At 41.9% G+C, this 21,228-nt stretch overlaps 1 protein-coding gene across 1 annotated transcript in view; it reads right to left on the bottom strand.

Moving 5' to 3' along the window:
- Positions 1 to 280: 280 nt before the first annotated feature.
- Positions 281 to 21,228, bottom strand: part of LOC136880543 (hemolymph lipopolysaccharide-binding protein) — an 89,612-nt gene continuing 68,664 nt past the window's right edge. Inside the window, exon 5 of the mRNA XM_067153309.2 lies at positions 281 to 4,238. Coding sequence (XP_067009410.2) covers positions 4,087 to 4,238 — 152 coding nt within the window. The 3' untranslated portion in view covers positions 281 to 4,086. The remainder of the gene's footprint in view (positions 4,239 to 21,228) is intronic.

Genomic DNA, 21,228 nt, shown 5'->3' with positions numbered 1-21,228 from the left:
CTGGGTGGTTTATGGCTGAGCTTTTAATTAATTTTGTCAGGATAAACACCAAATGTGGTACCAGAGATCTTCAACATGTCGAAATCGTAAGACAAGGAGTGCCGAGGATTTTCTTTTTTACAGCCTTCAGAAGTCGACTACCTCTACCGGTTTTTGAACCTGTGATCTTAAGATCAAGAAGTTGATACACTATGATTGATCCACAGATCTCACACTCGTTAAGATACACAACATAAAATAAAATATACTCCACAATACAGAAGCCAAATATATACAGAACATAATTTACTTCATATAAGTACAAATAACTAATCTAGAACACAAAACTGGATAACTAATTTTAACTACATAAACGAATGAACCAGAGAAATACAAATACCAATAAACTAATAATAATCCCAATAAAATAACTAAGAAATAAATAAATCACTTGTCCAAAATAACACATCACTTTCTCCACTTAATATGCTCTGTGTACAGCATAAGGAAAGCAATGGCAAACTACCACACTCCTCACGTTTCCTCATCCTGTATTCAGTAACTTCATACGGTGCAGTCAGTGGACGAGAGGGTTAGTATCCACCCAACCTACGGGATGATGACTTCACAGACAGACAGACAGACAGACAGACAGACAGACAGACAGACAGACAGACAGACAGACAGACAGACAGACAGACAGACAGACAGACAGACAGACAGACAGACAGACAGACAGACAGACAGACAGACAGACAGATAGACAGACAGACAGACAGACAGACAGACAGACAAAAATTACGGAAAAGTAAAAAGTACATTTTCTTGTTACTATGGGCATGACCGATACAGAAATACCATTCTTTTCAAATTCTGAGCAATGTACAGACAAAACTCTTATTTTATATATATAGATGTAACAGTTTGATAATGATTTTAACATTCTTCAACTTCTCAGTAATTCATAGATGAAAAGTATTCACCTTCCTACATCCCTCTTTAGAGAATTAGTTATCTTGATTGCAACAGCTGGAGGAGGTGACGAAATAAGTAGTAAAAATCAGTATTCGACATTAGCATAGCCATCTTTGTACTAGCCACCAAGGTCCATGGAGGAGAGGAAAGCTTCCATTGTACATAACCACGGCATTGAGTGAAAAAGAGTGGTTAACTCTGTACTTGGACGTCTTTCCCCTCAAAGATTCATTTGGGTTGAAGGCTGAGTTAACACCAGGCCATGTGTTTCTTAAGAAGTGAAAATCGCGTTTATATCCTCATCTTCATATGAGGTGGAAACGAATATCCTCCTGGTGAAGAAAGCTCACTTTTGCTGCCTCGGATGGGTAGCTTCCAGCTGTTACACACTCGAATTACGGTATAACTTATAAAAACGCAGTCGCTTACATACTTTTTAAAGAGAAATGTTTTGGTCTCTAATAATTATAATGCATTATTGGCGACGTGTTTGGTGAGTGGTTACCTGGCCTGATAGCTACTTACGTCAGTACAAAGGAACATAAGTTCAGTGGTTCATTACTAAGCTACAAGCGACTATCAAGTGCTCTCCTATGTTTGGTATATCTTAAAATTTTACAATACATTATGATAATTCGGTGCACAATACTGCGATAATGACAGTCTTCAAGTCCAAAAACATAGCTGAAATATAGCCTCGCGTTAATGCTCGTAGATAACACTGGTTATCGAAGTGTTCTCATACTTACAACAAATTATGACCATGGCATCATTTATTCATAAAATAAAATAATGTCTTTATTCATTACAAAATCCCTTATTATAAAGCAGTTTCTGAAGTGAAAAATGTATAGATATATTGGCCACATAACATAAATATACAGGGTCTGGCAGAAACAATGAACATATTTTAAAGAGGAAAGATTGAATTATTAGTAAATATTTATATGTAATTGTCACACCTACGCGGATTTTAGAACATCTTTCACGTTTTGAAAAAAGCGCTGTCTAGATGCACAGTTCATATGGGTATGAAAGTGGTACTGATGTGCCCGGCTGTACCGCGTTCTTGTTAATATTTGTTTCTTCAGTTCTTGTAGATTTTTCAGTCGGTGATGAAAAATGCAAGACATGTTTCTTGACTGATTTATTTGGACTCCACCGCACATTCCCACTCTGCTGTGCGCACTCGTGATAATATTGTGATAATGGTTACCCCAGTTGACAAACTGGTTTATCTCATCGTCATATTCCCACCATTACTTCAACTATCAGTGAATAGCGACATAAGAAGGAGATTATTAGCTATTAATCCTTACAGGACCAATACTGATGATATATCGCCATTGTCCACCGCTGTGGTAAAGACCAAATGACGATACATCGCCAATGGATATTTTGACTAAAAAGACCAGCTGACGATATTTTATCGTTGTAATCACGATAGTCCGCCTCTGCGATGTAGTGTTTAGTGTGATTAGCTGCCACTCCCAAAGGCCCGGGTTCGATTCCCAGCTCCGCCACGATAATTGAAACGTGGTGCGAGGGCTGGAACGGGGTCCACTCAGCCTCGGGAGGTCAAGTGAGTAAAGGTGGGTTCGATTCCTATCTCAGCCATCTTGGAAGTGGTTTTCCGTGGTTTTCCACCTCTCCTCCAGGCAAATGCCGGGATGGTACCTAACTTAAGGCCACGGCCGCTTCCTTCCCTCGTCCTTGTCCATCCCTTCCAATCTTCCCATCCCCAACAAGGTCCCTGTTCAGCATAGCAGGTGAGGCCACCTGGGCGAGGTACTGGTCATCCTCCCCAGTTGTATCCCCGACTCAAAGTCTGAAGCTCCAGGACACAGCCCTTGAGGCGGTAGAGGTGGGATCCCTCGCTGAGTCCGAGGGAAAAACCGACCCTGGAGGATAAACAGATAAAGAAGAAGAATTACGGTAACCTAAAACGTGTTTTGAAATAGTCTACTTATTCACAACTCTTTATTCTTCTTTTATTATTTCCTGCGGAAGAAGAATTGTTTTCTCAACATTTTGGAAGAAAATTATATCGATATTTTAGTTATAATCTATGATATTGATTGATGGAAAGATAACTTCAAAACACGCCTTGGTGTTTATTAACACACCACCTGATAAACAACTGGTGATTTTAGGTGCTCCCTTCTTCAAAATGCCCGATCCTAAAAGTTCCTTTCCGTGTTTCTGTTATGGAACAACATAGCTTTGCGTTCCTTTAATATCCAATGCTCCACGGTTATTCCACTGATGAACACATCCGACATGGATATTTGCATAGGTTTTAGATAGTATTTCATTTCACCATATTCTAATAAAGTATTGTATCAATACTGTATCTTATGGGGTGGGGGGCGTGATTAGCTCAGTCGGAAAGCTGAGGTTCGAATTCCGTCTGTCCCGGAGTTGAAATTTTCATCTCAAAAATCACATGGCGTGAAGAAGGGCATCCGACCCCAAACTCCAGACCGAAACCAAAACGAGCCTGGGTAGCTCCAGCGACCCCAATAATACCTGGAATAAGTAGAAGAAAGTGTAACTGCGCGTTATACTTAATTGTGTAATGTGAATTACAAGAAGTTTCTTCAACATTATTCCATAAAACAAACTGGAACTGACCACACAATTAAAGAAAATCATCAGTCACAATAAATTAGAAGCTCCCGACAAGAAAATCATTATTCTGAGAAAATACTAAGCTGAACTCTACAGGCTGTCCGGAGTATACTACCGAAAAGGCCGCCAGTATCCAAACGAATGTACAAGCGACAAGAACCTGCTCATAGTTTCTGCCAAAATCTGTCCAAAACAATCGTATTGTATTTCTCCATCCAGAAGTTCTGGCCTGTATCTGCTTGGCAACCCATCAGACCTAGAATCGTAGTATTTTCAATGAGCTGGACACTCCAACATTCACTTTCAATGGTCCCAATGTCGTACAGCTGTCTCAGCTGGACAACTTTTCGGATTGCCTTCAGTGTTACAATAGTAAAGTCAGTATTACAAATATAATTTTCTAATGTTATTGTCAAAAAGAAAAGTTTTTACACACCATATTACCGACAATTAAGATAATAGACAATTAAGTATCTTCATCTGAAGAGGACAATACTATCCTTACGAAGCGATTTCACACACGTATACTTCGACGAAGCCGCAGGGTTCATCGTAGAGCGTCTTACTTAGGACGTGATAGAAGATGCAGTCTCCACTCTTGTCGGGTTCGCCCTTCGCCCAGCGAACATACGGCAGGCTGCTGAGAGGCTGACCTGTGGAGAAAACAATGAGTTGAATATCCAGTTTGTGCGAGCGAGCACTAACGGGCCATAACAACGTTTTGATATTGTTTGACAAAACAGTGAATATCGTTGGAACCATACAAATGATTTCCATAAAATGTTTATAACATTATAGTCCATTTCTGGATCAAGTGGCTTTATTTGTAAATGTGTATCTTGAGAATATCTTCTTCTTCTTAATCTGTTTGCACCCCAGGGTCGCTTTTTCCCTCGGACTCAGCGAGGGATCCCACCTTTACCACCTGAAGGGCATTGTCCTGGAGCTTCAGACTTTGGGTCGGGGATACAACTGGGGAGGATGACCAGTACCTCGCCCAGGCAGCCTCACCTGCTATGCTGAACAGGCGCCTGGCGGGGGCTGGGAAGATTGGAAGGGGTAGACAAGGAAGAGGGAAGGAAGCGGCTGTGGCACTGATCTCTATACCTGGATGGCTGGTAGCTTGGGTAGCAGTAAGCCGAATAGAAGATGACTGGCGCAGTAAGATGGCAGTGAGCGCACGGTGCAGTAGACCACGAGGAGAGCGCTTGCTTTGTTTTTGCTCAGTTCAGTGACGCCAGGCCTCTTGATTGTAGTTCCACGAGTGTTCTGTGCTTTGTTATTGCAAAGTAAATAGTAGTGTATTTTACGAATTTAGGTTCGTTGCCTTGTAGTATACTTGTGGATTACAAGATTCAATTTAAATATGTATGTGTTTATCTGAGTCCGCCTCTGTGGTGTAGTGGTTAGCGTGATTAGCTGCCACCCCCGGAGGTTCGGGTTCGATTCCCGGCTCTGCCACGAAATTTGAAAAGTGGTATGAAGGCTGGAACGGGGTCCACTCAGCCTCGGGAGGTCAACTGAGTAGAGGTGGGTTCGATTCCCACCTCAGCCATCCTGGAAGTGGTTTTCCGTGGTTTCCCACTTCTCCTCCAGGCGAACGCCGGGATGGTACCTAACATAAGGCCACGGCCGCTTCCTTCCTTCTTCCTTGCCTATCCCTTCCAATCTCCCCATCCCTTCACAAGGCCCCTGTTCAGCATAGCAGGTGAGGCCGCCTGTTCGAGGTACTGGTCATTCTCCCCAGTTGTATCCCCCGACCCAATGTCTCACGCTCCAGGACACTGCCCTTGAGGCGGTAGAGGTGGGACCCTCGCTGTGTCCGAGGGAAAAAGCCGACAGATGATGATGATGTGTTTATCTGAAATATGAATGAAGAAACATTCTACGGGGTATTAACATACCGCAGTGTTCAGCTTATGGATGTACAAACAGAACCGATCATTAGAAGGAGAAATCATTTCATCGGGGAGTTTTATACTGTACATAAGAATCTTCCTAGGGTAGTGTTTTGAGTTTTAGGTTTATTGTATCTTATTTCGCATATTCCGGGAGCAAAATGGCAATTAATTTTTGTAGGTTTCCTTTCTCGAGACCCGAACATCTAAGATCATCGATTAGGAATATCAGGCGGGAGAAATGGGAGCCTTCTAAAACAGCTGTTCTCTGCTCGGATCACTTAGAGGAAGACTGTTTTGATAGAAATGAACAAACTGTACACCTTAGAAGTGATGTACAGCCAACTGTTTTCAATTTTATTGAACATTAACTGCAAGTAAAAATTTACTAATATTTTTTTTCTCGTAATTAAACTGACGGTTTCGATGAAATAATTGACGTGACCTTATAACAATCTTAGAAAATGAAGTCTGGGTGAATTCTAGACCTTATTAACATCAGTAATAATTATGGGTGGGAGAAGGGAAAGTATGGTGGGTGTTTGGGGCTATCCCATTATACAATTCGTGGTATCTGGGACTCTTTTAACTGGTGTTACATATATCTGATGATGACTATCAATATCGCTTTGCTAGCTGAATTTAATTAAAGAGGTCTGTAATAGTAAATTAGGCTGCAGGTAATGTGATATATTGACAAGTTTTGAATATTTGCTGGTTTTATAAATGTGTACATTTGCTTCACTGATATTTTAATTTGATAATATGCGCATTATTTCATGGAAACAGGAAACAGGAAACAGAAATTCATTATCAAGCACCGATTACGATATGTCGAATCTAGGCCTGTATAGTGAGCTACGTTTATAGGTACATCATTTTAAGAATGCATAATTTCGTGGCATACATGTATACAATTTACAGCAATGTTTCCAGAAACTGGTTTTCACTCGTATTGTGTTACCGATCGCTAATTGCATGTATTCAGCACCTAAGTTAATATTTGTCGGCCGTTATTATACACTCATGTTTATTGCTATCCCGGAGATTTAGTGACCTCGGAATGACGTGTCAGTAATCCCAATATCCTTATGCTTTGAGTGAACATATCTCTATATTTTTAATTATTCCAATGCGCCATTAATTGCGACTTGAAATTGACTATATTATCATTGCTTCCCCATAAGGAGAGCTCTAGGTTGGGTACGCCAACATGGCGAACCGCGCACTCAACTTGGCGTACTTTCTCCTGCAGCGGAGACCTGCCATCAGCGATCCATGTATAGAGATCAGTGGGCTGTGGTCTAAAGTTAGGTACCGTCCCGGCATTCGCCTGGAGGAGAAGTAGGAAACCACGGAAAACCACTTCCAGGATGGCTGAGGTGGGAATCGAACCCACCTCTACTCAGTTGATCTCCCGAGGCTGTGTGGACCCCGTTCCAGCCTTCGTACCAGTTTTCAAATTTCGTGGCAGAGCCGGAAATCGAACCCGGGCCTCTGGGGGTGGCAGCTAATCACAATAACCACTACACCAAAGAGGCGGACATCTTGAGAATATATTTCTTTAATATTCTTCTTTGCTGAGGGGTTAAAATTATTTAGGATATACATTACTTCTGAAAACACCCATGGTATTGATCTCCATGCTTTCTTGCTATACCGTCTGAGTGTAAGGAGTAATCTAATCTTAAAATGACCTGTACTTCAATAAATATATTTAATAATGTGTTTTAGTTAAGTTTTAAACAATACCAACAGTTATCCGCGGCTTCGCTCGCGTGAAATTCGTAATATGTCAAAAGTAATCGTTCCTCGGTATTCACCAAAAAAATGAGTTTCATTTACCCCAGAAACTCTTTGTAAACTACGTTTGTGGAATTGCCTTTTCGCTCTAAGATGACCGTGCGACATAGAACTGTACTTGTGAGAAAGAGTGTTATCTCGAGTTGAAAAAAGAAGTTTCTTTATTTTTAAAGGAGATTCCAAATACCTATTTCCACGTCTGTGACATCTATAGTTTTTTGTTTTTTGTTTTTTGTTTTTGCTATTTGCTTTACGTCGCACCGACACAGATAGGTCTTATGGCGACGATGGGACAGGGAAGGGCTAGGAGTGGGAAGGAAGCGACCGTGGCCTTAATTAAGGTACAGCACCAGCATTTGCCTAATGTGAAAATGGGAAACCACGGAAAACCATCTTCAGGGCTGCCGACAGTGGGGTTCGAACCTACTATCTCCCGAATACTGGATACTGACCGCACTTAAGCGACTGCAGCTATCGGGTTCGGTATCTATAGTTTTTGAGATATAAGTATCCCCATATAAAGAATTCAACCCTTATATCAGTCCTTCCCCCACCCCGACTCCCCCCTAGGAGGATTTTCCGAAGGAATAAATGTTTCTTTATTTTTAAAGGAGATTCCAAATACGAATTTTCACATCTGTAACATCTTTAGTTTTTTAAAAGATATAAGTATGTTGGGTATTCAGCCCGAAGGCTGGTTTGATCCTCTGCAGCTCCGTCAACAGCTGTCATAAATAGCCTAGGCGTCACCGAAGAGGCGTACTAGGGAAATGAGGAGTGAGGTAGTTTCACGTTGCTTTCCTCACCGAACCAGCTGTTGCTATTACATATCAGTCTGCCAAGCCCAGTGAAATACATGCACCAACCGACCCTATGAGCGACATTTTCACACCATTCATAACAGGGACTGGCTGCATAAGGAATGGTATTACTAGCATCACTCATACCTCGGTCACTTTCATATTGTCAAAGCCAAGGATGAGACTGAGACAGGTCAATGAAAGTAACAAATTTGATATAGCCCATATCAGAAGACATAGTGCACTGTAAACACTACATCTCGCCAGCAAAGGCATAAGATATAAGTATCTCATACAAATAATTCAACTAATTTTTAAACTCTTTAACCCCTCCCCCTCCTTAAGTAATTTTCGAAAAATAGTACGAGTTTTTTATTTTAAAATGGAGATTCTAAATACCAGTTTTCACGTCTGTAACCTTCAGTTTTGACATATAAGTATCCCCATAAAAATAATTATTTTTTTTAACTTCCTTTCGTCCTCCCCTTAAGTGAATTTTCCAAAAACAAAAAGTACCCGTTTCTTTATTTATAAAGGAGCTTCCAAATACCAATTATCATGACTGTAACGTCTTCAGTTTTTGAGATATATGTATCCTCATAAGAATTCAACTCCTTTTCACCTCCCCCCAACCAGTAGATTTTCCCCAAAAAATGCGTGTTCCTTTGTCTTTAAAGATGGTTCCAAATACCAATGTTCACGTCTAACATCTTTAGTTTTTTTTAGTAATAAGTATCCTAATACAAATAATTCAATTCATTTTTCACATCTTTCACCCCTTAAGTGAATTTTTCGTAAACAAAAGAATACATGTTTCCTTATTTTTGAAGAAGATTACAAATACCGATTTTCACGTCTGCAAAATCTTTTGTCTTTTAGATATATGTATCCTCATACAAAGAATTAAAGTAAGTTCTCAATTCTTTCACCCCACCCCCACCCCCTAAGTGGATTATCTGAAAACAAAGAAATACATAGTTATTTATTTTTAAAGGAGACTTCAAATACCAATTTTCACCTCCGTAACATCTTCAGTTTTTGAGATAACACTATCCGAATAAAAATAATTAAACACCTTTTTTCCGTACTCTTCAACCCCGTTAAGTGGTCTTCCCGAAAATAAACAAAATAAATGATTCTTCATTTTTAAAAGAGATAAAAATACAAATTTTCACGTCTTTAATATGTTAAGTTTTTGAGATAAACTTATTTCAAAATTTCACCTTTAACACTTCCCCTTAAGTGTATTTTCCTAAAAATAAATTACCTATGTTTCTCCACTTTTCAGGAGATTTCAAATACCAAAGTTCACGCCTGTAACAATTTACGTTTCTGAGATATACTGTAGATTTAGTCTTTTTACAAATGCACCCCGTTTGTCACTTCTGTTCACCACCTCCCCCCCCCCCCCGCCTCCCCACATTAATTGGAGTTTCCAAAAACAAAAAGAATGCGCGTTTCTTTATCTGTAAAGGAGATTCCAAATACCGATTTTCATGTCTGAAACATCTTCAGTTTTTGAGATATAAGTATCCTAATAAAAGGTATTCAACCCCTAATTCACTTTTTCACCCCCCTTTAGAGGATGTTTCAAAAACAAAAAAAATTCGTGTTTCTTTATTTTAAAGTAGATTCTAAATACCAATGTTTACGCCTGTACACTTTTAAGTTTTTAAGATATAGATATGATCATTTAAAATATTCACCCCCCTTTTCAACCCCTTAGAGACAGAATATCCAAACACCCTCCCCTAGTGAGCACCTACACTCTAATATAAATGTATCCCCAAAATGTAATTTCTTTATGTTCAGTAGTTTTGGCTCGGCGATGATGAATCAGTCAGTCAGGAACGGTTTCCCGACAGGCGACACCCGGCTGCTACGACATTCAACCGTGTTGAAAGACGCCTAAGGACAACAGGCGTGATTTCCAACTAGCCACCAGTCCGCGATAGGCCCGTTACATCGGGTGAAACAGAAGAGGCCGTTCTGGAGGCAGCTCGTAATAATCCACACATCAGTACAAGGGCGATTGCACGACAGGTGAACACCAGCCAGCCATTCGTCTGGCGAATACTGCATGAACATAAATTTCACCCGTACCATCTTGAGCTACAACAAGAGCTCCATGGGCGGGATTTCAAAGCTCGAATGGAGTTCTGTCGGTGGCTATTAGGCAGGCTGGATAACGATGCAGCATTCGTATCGCATGTCTTGTTCTCTGACGAACCGCGCTTCCACAATAACGGGAACGGCAATCGCCACAACATGCACTATTGGAGTCCGTACATTCCTCACTGGGTGCGACAGGCGGCTCATCAGTACGATGAGGAGTGAATGTTTGGTGTGAAATCTTAGGGGTTCACTTGATTGGACCTTATTTCTTTGAGGGCCATTGGACGGGCCCACGCTACTTGCACTTTCTGCGTCAGGTACTCCCACTGCTGGTGGAGGGTGTGCCCTTGCACGATCGCTTTACGATGTGGTTGCAATAGGATGGAGCTCCACCACATTCGACTTTGCCCGTTCGTAACCATCTGAACGAGAAACTGCTAGGGAAATGGATAGGACGGGGAGGCCCTGTTTCTTGACCCGCCAGATCACCGGATTTGACGCCGTTAGACTTCTTCTTGTGGGGACATTTGAAGAACGTCGTTTACACTCAAGCGCCGGGAAGCCCCTACCAGTTTCGGCAACTCGTCACGGACGCCTGCCGAGCAATTACACCTGGAATGCTTCAGCGCGCAAGACGATCTATTGGACACCGGCCCCGAATGCGCATAAACCAAATCGGTCATCACATCGAATATTTGCTGCTGCTCCTATTATTTCCGGTCTGTATGTGTAGAGCCTGCTGACTATTCGTCCCTTCTGAGGACCACATTCATTCACATACAATTTGGCATAAAAGCGGGTATTGAACTTACATTGTATGCAGAACGTATTAAACAAATATTTCCAAAATTCGTAGTCTTCGCCCTGTACTCGAACCTCCCACCTCACATGCAAGCCTGCTCCACCACGCCTTTACCAACTACACTACGGTTCCACGCTGCACACCGGGCAGTTTATAGCAAGTATGCAAGTATTGGATTTACTGCGGCCACAATATAAATTTAGTGTTTCGCCGGCGTGTCAGGTTCATAAGCTCTAGAAGACACACGCATGTCTTCCAGTGTTTAATACGAGTATAACATTACGGCTTCCTATCATGGTCAGGCGGTAAATACTAAGCTATCCGGTTGTGTTGTCTGAGCATACCGGCAGGACAGATGTTTAAAGGGCGGTATGAATATTGTAGGTTGCATAAAAGTACATTGGAAGGGGCGGCTGAATCACGCTGAATAGATTGTTCGTCGGAATGTTTTACCATACTACGAAGAGTGATCAAAACATATGGTTGAAAATCCAGCAGTGAAACGTGTACATTTTATTTCATACAAGCTATCACCCCCGGAGGCCCGGGTTCGATTCCCGGCTCTGCTACGAAATTTTAAAAGTGGTCCGAGGGCTGGAATGGGGTCCACTCAGCCTTCGGAGGTCAACTGAGAAGGCGGTTTCGATTCCCACTTCAGCCATCCTTGAAGTGGTTTTCCATGGTTTCCCACTTCTCCTCCAGGCAAATGAAGTGATGATAGGTACCTAACTCAAGGCCACGGCCGCTTCCTTCCCTCTTTCTCGTCTATCCCTTCCAATCTTCCCATCCCTTCACAAGGCCCCTGTTCAGCATAGCAGGTGAGGCCGCCTGGGCGAGGTACTGGTCATCCTCCCCAATTGTATCCCCTGGCCCACAAATCTCACGCTCCAGGAAACTTCCCATGAGGCGGTAGAGGTGGGATTCCTCGCTGAGCCCGAGGGAAAAACCAACCCTGGAAGGTAAACGGATTAAAAGAAAGAAAGAAAGAAAGAAAGAAAGAAAGAAAGAAATAAGAAAGAGAGAAAGAAAGAAAGAAAGAAAGAAAGAAAGAAAGAAAGAAAGAAAGGCAACCAATACAGCCAACTGCTAGTACATTCTTTAGGTTATTTTTTCGATATCGTCTCCATATCGGTTTAGGCATTTGTCGCTTCGTGGGATCAGTTTGAATATTCTTTCCTGGTTAACATCCTGTCCTTGCGTGTTCAGCCACGTTGTCCCAAAGTGTTTCACCTCCTAGTCTGAAGCAAATCGTCGGCCTCCTAAGTGCTCCTTCAAGTGAGGAAAGAGGTGAAAGTCGCTTGGAGCGATGTCCGGGATGTAAGGAGGGTGGTCGAAATGTCCTAGCGAAACTGCTTCAGCGTGGTGGTCTGCTGGGCTGTGTAACTATTTGAAGACTACCAATAAATAATAAAAATATGTATAATTAATGAACGGAGTGAAATAAGTATAAATACCAAGACAATGGGCGCCACCTGCAAAACAATTGCAGGAATATTTAATTGTGTAGAGCAACGAGCCACTCTCTCTCTCAAGGCGACGGTCATCAGGCTGACGAGGCTCCAGACTTGCTTTGTAACCTTACCTGTTTACCCCTGAAATTAGATGAAGGTAGCATGCCAGGTTCATCCTCACTCCACTGATAAAAAGATTTACTGCAAGTTTGATACCAGAACTTTACTCCCAAAATAATAAACAAAAATATAATAAATACCACAATAATCATCACTTAAAGAGACCCCCTCCTGATTGCCGTCCGCAAAGGCAACGTACAAACAACTACGACCAACATTAATCATTACCTCACGAGACCTACTCGCTTGTCGTTTACAAAAGCAAATATACACACCACTAACAACAACCAAATCATTACTTCACGAGACCTACTCGTTTGTCGTTTACAAAGGCAATATACACACTACTAACAACAACCAAATCATTACTTCACGAGACCTACTCGTTTGTCATTTACAAAGGCAAATATACACACTACAAACCATCAATAAAATTGTTGATACTATATATAGGCTACATTTCTTAACATACCTCCAGGTAAGAGTCCCACTACACTCACTACTGTTATAGAACAAAAATCGTATTCTGGTAGAGAAAAGTACGACGACTTTCTCTACGTACGGATGCAACCTTCTTTACGAAGAGCATCCCTAACCTTATTTACACACTTCATCGACGTCTTGAGTTCTTCTCGAGTGCCGCACAGATTGGTGTAACGCCTCAGGTTTCTGCAACTGAAAGTGGATACTCGGCCGACGATTTCCTCGACCAAGAATCAGCTCTGTGCTCAAACACACATCCACTACCGAATCTCGATTCTGTACGCATCACCACATCCACTGTACATAATCTCGTAGAAGAATTGTAGTCCAACTTATTATACAGAGTTGAAGTTACAAATAAACACTTAAGTAGCGTCTTTGACCTAACATCCGCCAGAAACTCATTAGCATCAGCAACATATAGCGTGCTCACTCCGAAAACGATACTCAAGAACAATACAACATTGCTTAGGACTATGCGCAAAGTAGCTCCCGCGCGCCGATCAGAGACAGAAACACAATCAGAAACAGCATTAGAGTTCGAATCAGAATGACTTGCCGCACACGCGTACATGCTTATATAGGCTTGCTACACGTGGTAATCGCGTCCTGAAAAGTTTAGTGGTAGCAACGCTCACACCGGCACTTCTTCCCGCGTCACTCTGTCAACACAAACCTCGCTCAAAACAAAGCCCTCGCATTGGCTATCGAGTATATGATGTGACATAGACCGTCCACTCATGTATGTCCACATTGATTCACTCCATTTCTTCAACCGATACAACCTGCCGTACCCCGTGTTTTCAAGCCACTTGTTGCAACACATCCAACTGACTTCAACCGTCCTTCCCGATATAGTCGCAGTTTTCCCAGTTGCACAATCCTTACGGCTAGGCCATATTTACGGACTCTTACCCAAACGGAAATTTATACAAAATATAATGATGAACATATACAATATTCCCTAACTATACATTCTTCTTATAATATTACGTTTATACATTATAAATAAACAAAATTACATGATTTTAACCTAACAAACTATATACGAAAATTTCCTAACCTAAAAACTCGGGAGTCGTACATACGTACGGTTACAGCTGTATGAGGTCACACGTTGTCGTGAAGGTAGATGACGCCGTCGGGGAGAAGTCCTGGCCGTTTTCTCCTGAATGCTTTGCGCAATCGTGTAAAGGTCTCACGATATCAGTCAGCGGTCACTTTGTGCCCTCTTTCCAAAAACTGCACGAGAATGACACCCGCGCTGCCCCAGAATACTGTGGCTATCACCTTCTCGGCAGATGACACCACCTTAAACTTCTTTGTCTTTGGAGAGGAGGTGTGTTTCCACTCCATTGACTACCGATTTCCGGAAGAGTTGTAGTGGTGGATCCATGTTGCGTCACCCGTGAAAATGCGGCGAAAAAAAGCTGTCCCTTCCGTGGAGAACCGTTGCAAAAGTTGCAGACTTGTCCCCCACGCGCTTCTCTTTGTGTTGGTTGGGTAGATTTCGCGGAACCCATCGGGGACAAACTTTCCGGCACTGCAGAATATCGCGAACAATGTGACGAAAGCTTCTGAAGGGCAATTCCAATTCTACCATCATATGCCGTAACGTGATACTCCTGTTGTCCTGAATCAGCTCCTCCACGCGAGCTGTGTTCAATTCTGTTGATGACGTGCTGGGTTGGCCATTGTGATTCTGGTCGGTGACCTTTTCTCTACCGGCCGCAAACATTCGACACCATTCTGCGACATGCCTACGAGATATTACAGTCTCTCCGTAAACCTCTACCAGCTGTCGGTGAATTTCAGTCGCAGTTACATGTTTCGCCCACAGAAATCGAATTACTGAATGGATCTCTTCGCGAGATTTTTTTTTCCAAACCAGTCGCCATTTGTGTTTTCCTACAACTAGCACTGTAGGTGGCGGGTGGCTGAAACTCTGCACAGTTGCCAACGGCATATATTAGAATTATCAAAACCAAACCAAACCCTTTGACGCAAGAGCCCCTAAGGACTACGGCCTAGCAAGTGACCGCTGCTCAGCCTGAATTCCTGCACCATGATTTCTCTCGGCCATTATTCTTGGCTTTCTAGACCGGGGCCGCTATCTAATCGTCAGATAGCTCCTCCATTGTAATCACGTAGGCTGAGTGGACCTCGAACCAGCTCTCAGATACAGGTATAAGTCCCTGACCTGTGCGTGAATCGAACCCGCGGCCTTCGGGTAAGAGGCAGGCGCGCTACCCGTACACCGCGGGGCTGGTACATATTAGAATTACCACACACTACTAATTTCTCTATAACAGACGAAACTCCAGGAATATCGGCCTTGTAACCTTAGTATTTGATCATTCCTCGTATACGCTTTCTTTTATTTCAGACTAGCAAGATACCCGTGTTTCGCTACGGTATTACAATAGAATTTATAACTGAATGCTAATCATTTTATATACACTGACTGACAGAGCAAATGCAACACCAAGAAGGAGTGGTCAGAACTTTATGCCAATTGCAGGGTAGACTGACGTCACTGAGGTATGCTCATGATGTGAAATGCGCCGCTGTGCTGCGCACGTAGCGAACGATAAATGGGACACGGCGTTGGCGAATGGCCCACTTCGTACCGTGATTTCTCAGCCGACAGTCATTGTAGAACGTGTTGTCGTGTGCCACAGGACACGTGTATAGCTAAGAATGCCAGGCCGCCGTCAACGGAGGCATTTCCAGCAGACAGACGACTTTACGAGGGGTATGGTGATCGGGCTGAGAAGGGCAGGTTGGTCGCTTCGTCAAATCGCAGCCGATACCCATAGGGATGTGTCCACGGTGCAGCGCCTGTGGCGAAGATGGTTGGCGCAGGGACATGTGGCACGTGCGAGGGGTCCAGGCGCAGCCCGAGTGACGTCAGCACGCGAGGATCGGCGCATCCGCCGCCAAGCGGTGGCAGCCCCGCACGCCACGTCAACCGCCATTCTTCAGCATGTGCAAGACACCCTGGCTGTTCCAATATCGACCAGAACAATTTCCCGTCGATTGGTTGAAGGAGGCCTGCACTCCCGGCGTCCGCTCAGAAGACTACCATTGACTCCACAGCATAGACGTGCACGCCTGGCATGGTGCCGGGCTAGAGCGACTTGGATGAGGGAATGGCGGAACGTCGTGTTCTCCGATGAGTCACGCTTCTGTTCTGTCAGGGATAGTCACCGCAGACGAGTGTGGCGTCGGCGTGGAGAAAGGTCAAATCCGGCAGTAACTGTGGAGCGCCCTACCGCTAGACAACGCGGCATCATGGTTTGGGGCGCTATTGCGTATGATTCCACGTCACCTCTAGTGCGTATTCAAGGCACGTTAAATGCCCACCGCTACGTGCAGCATGTACTGCGGCCGGTGGCACTCTCGTACCTTCAGGGGCTGCCCAATGCTCTGTTTCAGCAGGATAATGCCCGCCCACACACTGTTCGCATCTCCCAACAGGCTCTACGAGGTGTACAGATGCTTCCGTGGCCAGCGTACTCTCCGGATCTCTCACCAATCGAACACGTGTGGGATCTCATTGGACGCCGTTTGCAAACTCTGCCCCAGCCTCGTACGGACGACCAACTGTGGCAAATGGTTGACAGAGAATGGAGAACCATCCCTCAGGACACCCTCCGCACTCTTATTGACTCTGTACCTCGACGTGTTTCTGCGTGCATCGCCGCTCGCGGTGGTCCTACATCCTACTGAGTCGATGCCGTGCGCATTGTGTAACCTGCATATCGGTTTGAAATAAACACCAATTATTCGTCCGTGCCGTCTCTGTTTTTTCCCCAACTTTCATCCCTTTCGAACCACTCCTTCTTGGTGTTGCTTTTGCTCTGTCAGTCAGTGTACAATCCGCCGAAATTCGCGATCTAACTCGTTTTCTGAGAGAATCCGCCAAAAATCGTGATCTGACTCGTTTTCTGAGAGATTACGGCAAAGTTCCTCCCATTTTTTTCTGTCCAGAAATCGATTTCGTACTTCCCGGGCTAGGTCCAGGTATTCCCACCGGTCAGCTAGGTCCCTAAATCTTTGCCATCTTTTCCTATAAGCATTTTTAGTATGGATCAAATCCTTGAGGAGAGCCGGCGTGGTGTCGTCTTGGGTGCCTTGGCGGTACTGAACCAGCGGCCGGACTGCAATTGTAGTCATTACCCGGCCAGGACCCGTTTCCAGCGCGGTCCGCACATTTTGACGAGGGTCCAGAACATTATTATTATTATTATTATTATTATTATTATTATTATTATTATTATTATTATTATTATTATTATTATTATTGATGGTCTGGAACCCACAGCGAGATGCAGGACCGCTACTTGGAGGTAAATTACATCTGCTGTCATTGTCATTGCTGAAAATGTGACCAGCACCATCGTCGCGCGTAGGCAAGTGCGCGAGATTTCTGGCGGCACGAATGATATACTTCCGTGCATTATTGACCTTATTATAGAGGTGAACAATTGCACGGTCAATGTCATACCTATAGTTTATTTCAAATGTGTTTAATTTTTTTATTTATATGCCAGGAGAATCTACTGTAATCTAACTTTATGTTGTCCAAAAGAACAGGTGGCTCTTGAAAACGAACCCAGGAAAGATTAATAATGATCAGTTTGTGATCAGAAGAAGTATATTATGAACAGTAAAATAAATTGGTCTCAAGTCCTTTTTCACCCCACCGCCATTAAGTTAATTTAACCCCCCCCCCCCAAAAAAAGAGGGCATGTTCCTTTATGTTTAAAGGAGATTCCAAATACCAATGTTCACGTCTGTTACCTTCATTTCTGAGATATAAGTATCCCCATAAAAATAATTCACTTACCGGGCGAGTTGGCCATGCGCGTAGAGGCGCGCGGCTGTGAGCTTGCATCCGGGAGATAGTAGGTTCGAATCCCACTATCGGCAGCCCTGAAGATGGTTTCCGTGGTTTCCCATTTTCAGACCAGGCAAATGCTGGGGCTGTACCTTAATTAAGGCCACGGCCGCTTCCTTCCAACTCCTAGGCCTTTCCTATCCCATCGTCGCCATAAGACCTATCTGTGTCGGTGCGACGTAAAGCCCCTAGCAAAAAAAAAAGAATTAACTTTTTTTTAAATTTCCTTTCACCCCCGCCCCCAATAAGTGAATTTCTCGCTTAAAATACTTTTTTCTTTAATAGTAAGGGAACTTCTGAATACCAATTATCACGACCCTAACATCTTCAGGTTTTGAGATATGTGTCCTCATAAAAAGAATTCAACTCCTTTTAACCCCCGCCCCCAAGATGATTTCGCCCCAAAACGCTTTTTTCCTTGTTTTTAAAAGAGATCCAATAACCAATTTTCACGTCTGTAACAACTTTAGTTTTTATTAGATGTACCATCATACAACTAATTCAATTCATTTTTCAATTCTTTCATCTCCCCCCCCCCCTTGGATTTTCCGAGGATACGTGGGCTTGGCAGACTGATATGTAATAGCAACGGCTGGCTCGGTGAGGAAAGCAACGGGAAACTACTTCACTCCTCATTTCCCTAGCACGCCTCTTCAGTGACACCTAGGCTATTTATGACAGCTGTTGGTAGAACTGCAGAGGATCAAACCAGCCTTCGGGCTGAATACCCAACATACACATACTGTACGTGTTTCTTTAATTTTAAAGCAGATTCCAATACCAATTTTCACGTCTGCAAAATCTTTCGTTTTTGAGATAATAGTATCCTCATACAAATAATTCAATTAATTTTTCAATTTCTCCCCCCCCCCCTTTTAGGTGGATTTCCGAAAACGGAAAATACGTATTGCTTTATTTTTAAAAGAAGTTCCAAATACCAAATTGCACGTCTGTAACATTTTCAGCTTTTGAGATATCAGTATCCTAATTAAAAGAATTCATCCCCATTTTCAGTCACTTTTACCCCTCCACCCAAGTAGTTTTTCAGAAAACAAAAAATGCATATTTCTTTATTTTCAATAGAGATAAAAATACTATTTTTCACTTCGGTAACATGTTAAGTTTTTTAGATATGCTGTAGAAATGCTCATTTTAAAATTTCACCCCCCTTTTAGTTCCCCTTAAGTGGAATTTCCAAAAACAAATCACCTATGTTTCTTTACTTTTACAGGAGATTCCAAATACCAGTTTTTACGTCTGTAATATTTTACGTTTCTGAGGTATACTGTAGATATAGCCTTTCTAAAATTTCACCCAAATTTCTCACACCTGTTTAACCCCCATTAATTGGATTTCCCAAAAACAAAAAATACATGTTTATTTATTTTTTAAGGAGTTCCCAAATACCAATTTTCACGTCCGTAATACCTTCAGTTTCTGAGATATAAGTATCCTCATTAAAGGCATTCAACCCCTTTTTCACCCTTCCTATTGGGATATTCCGAAAATAAAAAATACATGTTTCTTTATTTTTAAAGGAGATCCCAAATACCAATTTTCAGGTCCGTAATATCTTCAGTTTCTGAGACATAAGTATCCTCATTAAAGGCATTCAACACCTTTTTCACCCTTCCTATTGGGATTTTCCGAAAACAAAAAAATACATTTTTCTTTATTTTTAAAGGAGATCCCTAATACCAATTTTCAGGTCTGTAATATCTTCAGTTTCTGAGATATAAGTATCCTCATTAAAGGCATTCAACCACTTTTTTTTACCCTTTTTCACCCTTCCTATTAGGATTTTCCGAAAACAAAAAAAACATGTTTCTTTATTTTTAAAGGATATTCCAAATACCAATTTTTACATCTGTACACTAAAAGTTTTGATATATATATACCGTACTCATTTTAAAAATTCACCCCCCCCTTTCACCCCCCATTAGTTGGATTTCAAAAAACAAAAAATACATGTTTATTTATTTTTTAAGGAGATCCCAAATACCAATTTTCACGTCCGTAATACCTTCAGTTTCTGAGATATAAGTATCCTCATTAAAGGCATTCAACCCCTTTTTCACCCTTCCTATTGGGATATTCCGAAAATAAAAAATACATGTTTCTTTATTTTTAAAGGAGATCCCAAATACCAATTTTCAGGTCCGTAATATCTTCAGTTTCTGAGACATAAGTATCCTCATTAAAGGCATTCAACACCTTTTTCACCCTTCCTATTGGGATTTTCCGAAAACAAAAAAAATACATTTTTCTTTATTTTTAAAGGAGATCCCAAATACCAATTTTCAGGTCTGTAATATCTTCAGTTTCTGAGATATAAGTATCCTCATTAAAGGCATTCAACCACTTTTTTACCCTTTTTCACCCTTCCTATTAGGATTTTCCGAAAACAAAAAAAACATGTTTCTTCATTCTTAAAGGAGATTCCAAATACCAATTTTTACATCTGTACACTAAAAGTTTTGATATATATATATATCGTACTCATTTTAAAAATTCACCCCCCCCCTTTCACCCCCCATTATTTGGATTTCAAAAAACAAAAAATACATGTTTATTTATTTTTTAAGGAGTTCCCAAATACCAATTTTCACGACCGTAATACCTTCAGTTTCTGAAATATAAGTATCCTCATTAAAGGCATTCAACCCCTTTTTCACCCTTCCTATTGGGATATACCGAAAACAAAAAATACATGTTTCTTTATTTTTAAAGGAGATCCCAAATACCAATTTTCAGGTCAGTAATATCTTCAGTTTCTGAGACATAAGTACCCTCATTAAAGGCATTCAACCCCTTTTTCACCCTTCCTACTGGGATTTTCCGAAAACAAAAAATACATTTTTCTTTATTTTTAAAGGAGATCCCAAATACCAATTTTCAGGTCTGTAATATCTTCAGTTTCTGAGATAAGTATCCTCATTAAAGGCATTCAACCACTTTTTTTTTACCCCTTTTCACCCTTCCTATTAGGATTTTCCGAAAACAAAAAAAACATGTTTCTTTATTTTTAAAGGAGATCCCAAATACCAATCTTCACGTCCGTAATACCTTCAGTTTCTGAGATATAAGTATCCTCATTAAAGGCATTCAACCCATTTTTCACCCTTCCTATTGGGATATTCCGAAAACAAAAAATACATGTTTCTTTATTTTTAAAGGAGATCCCAAATACCAATTTTCAGGTCCGTAATATCTTCAGTTTCTGAGACATAAGTACCCTCATTAAAGGCATTCAACCACTTTTTCACCC

Source organism: Anabrus simplex, chromosome 1 (assembly GCF_040414725.1).
Source record: "Anabrus simplex isolate iqAnaSimp1 chromosome 1, ASM4041472v1, whole genome shotgun sequence".
Lineage (NCBI taxonomy): Eukaryota > Metazoa > Arthropoda > Insecta > Orthoptera > Tettigoniidae > Anabrus > Anabrus simplex.
This window is presented reverse-complemented; position numbering and strand designations above follow the sequence as displayed.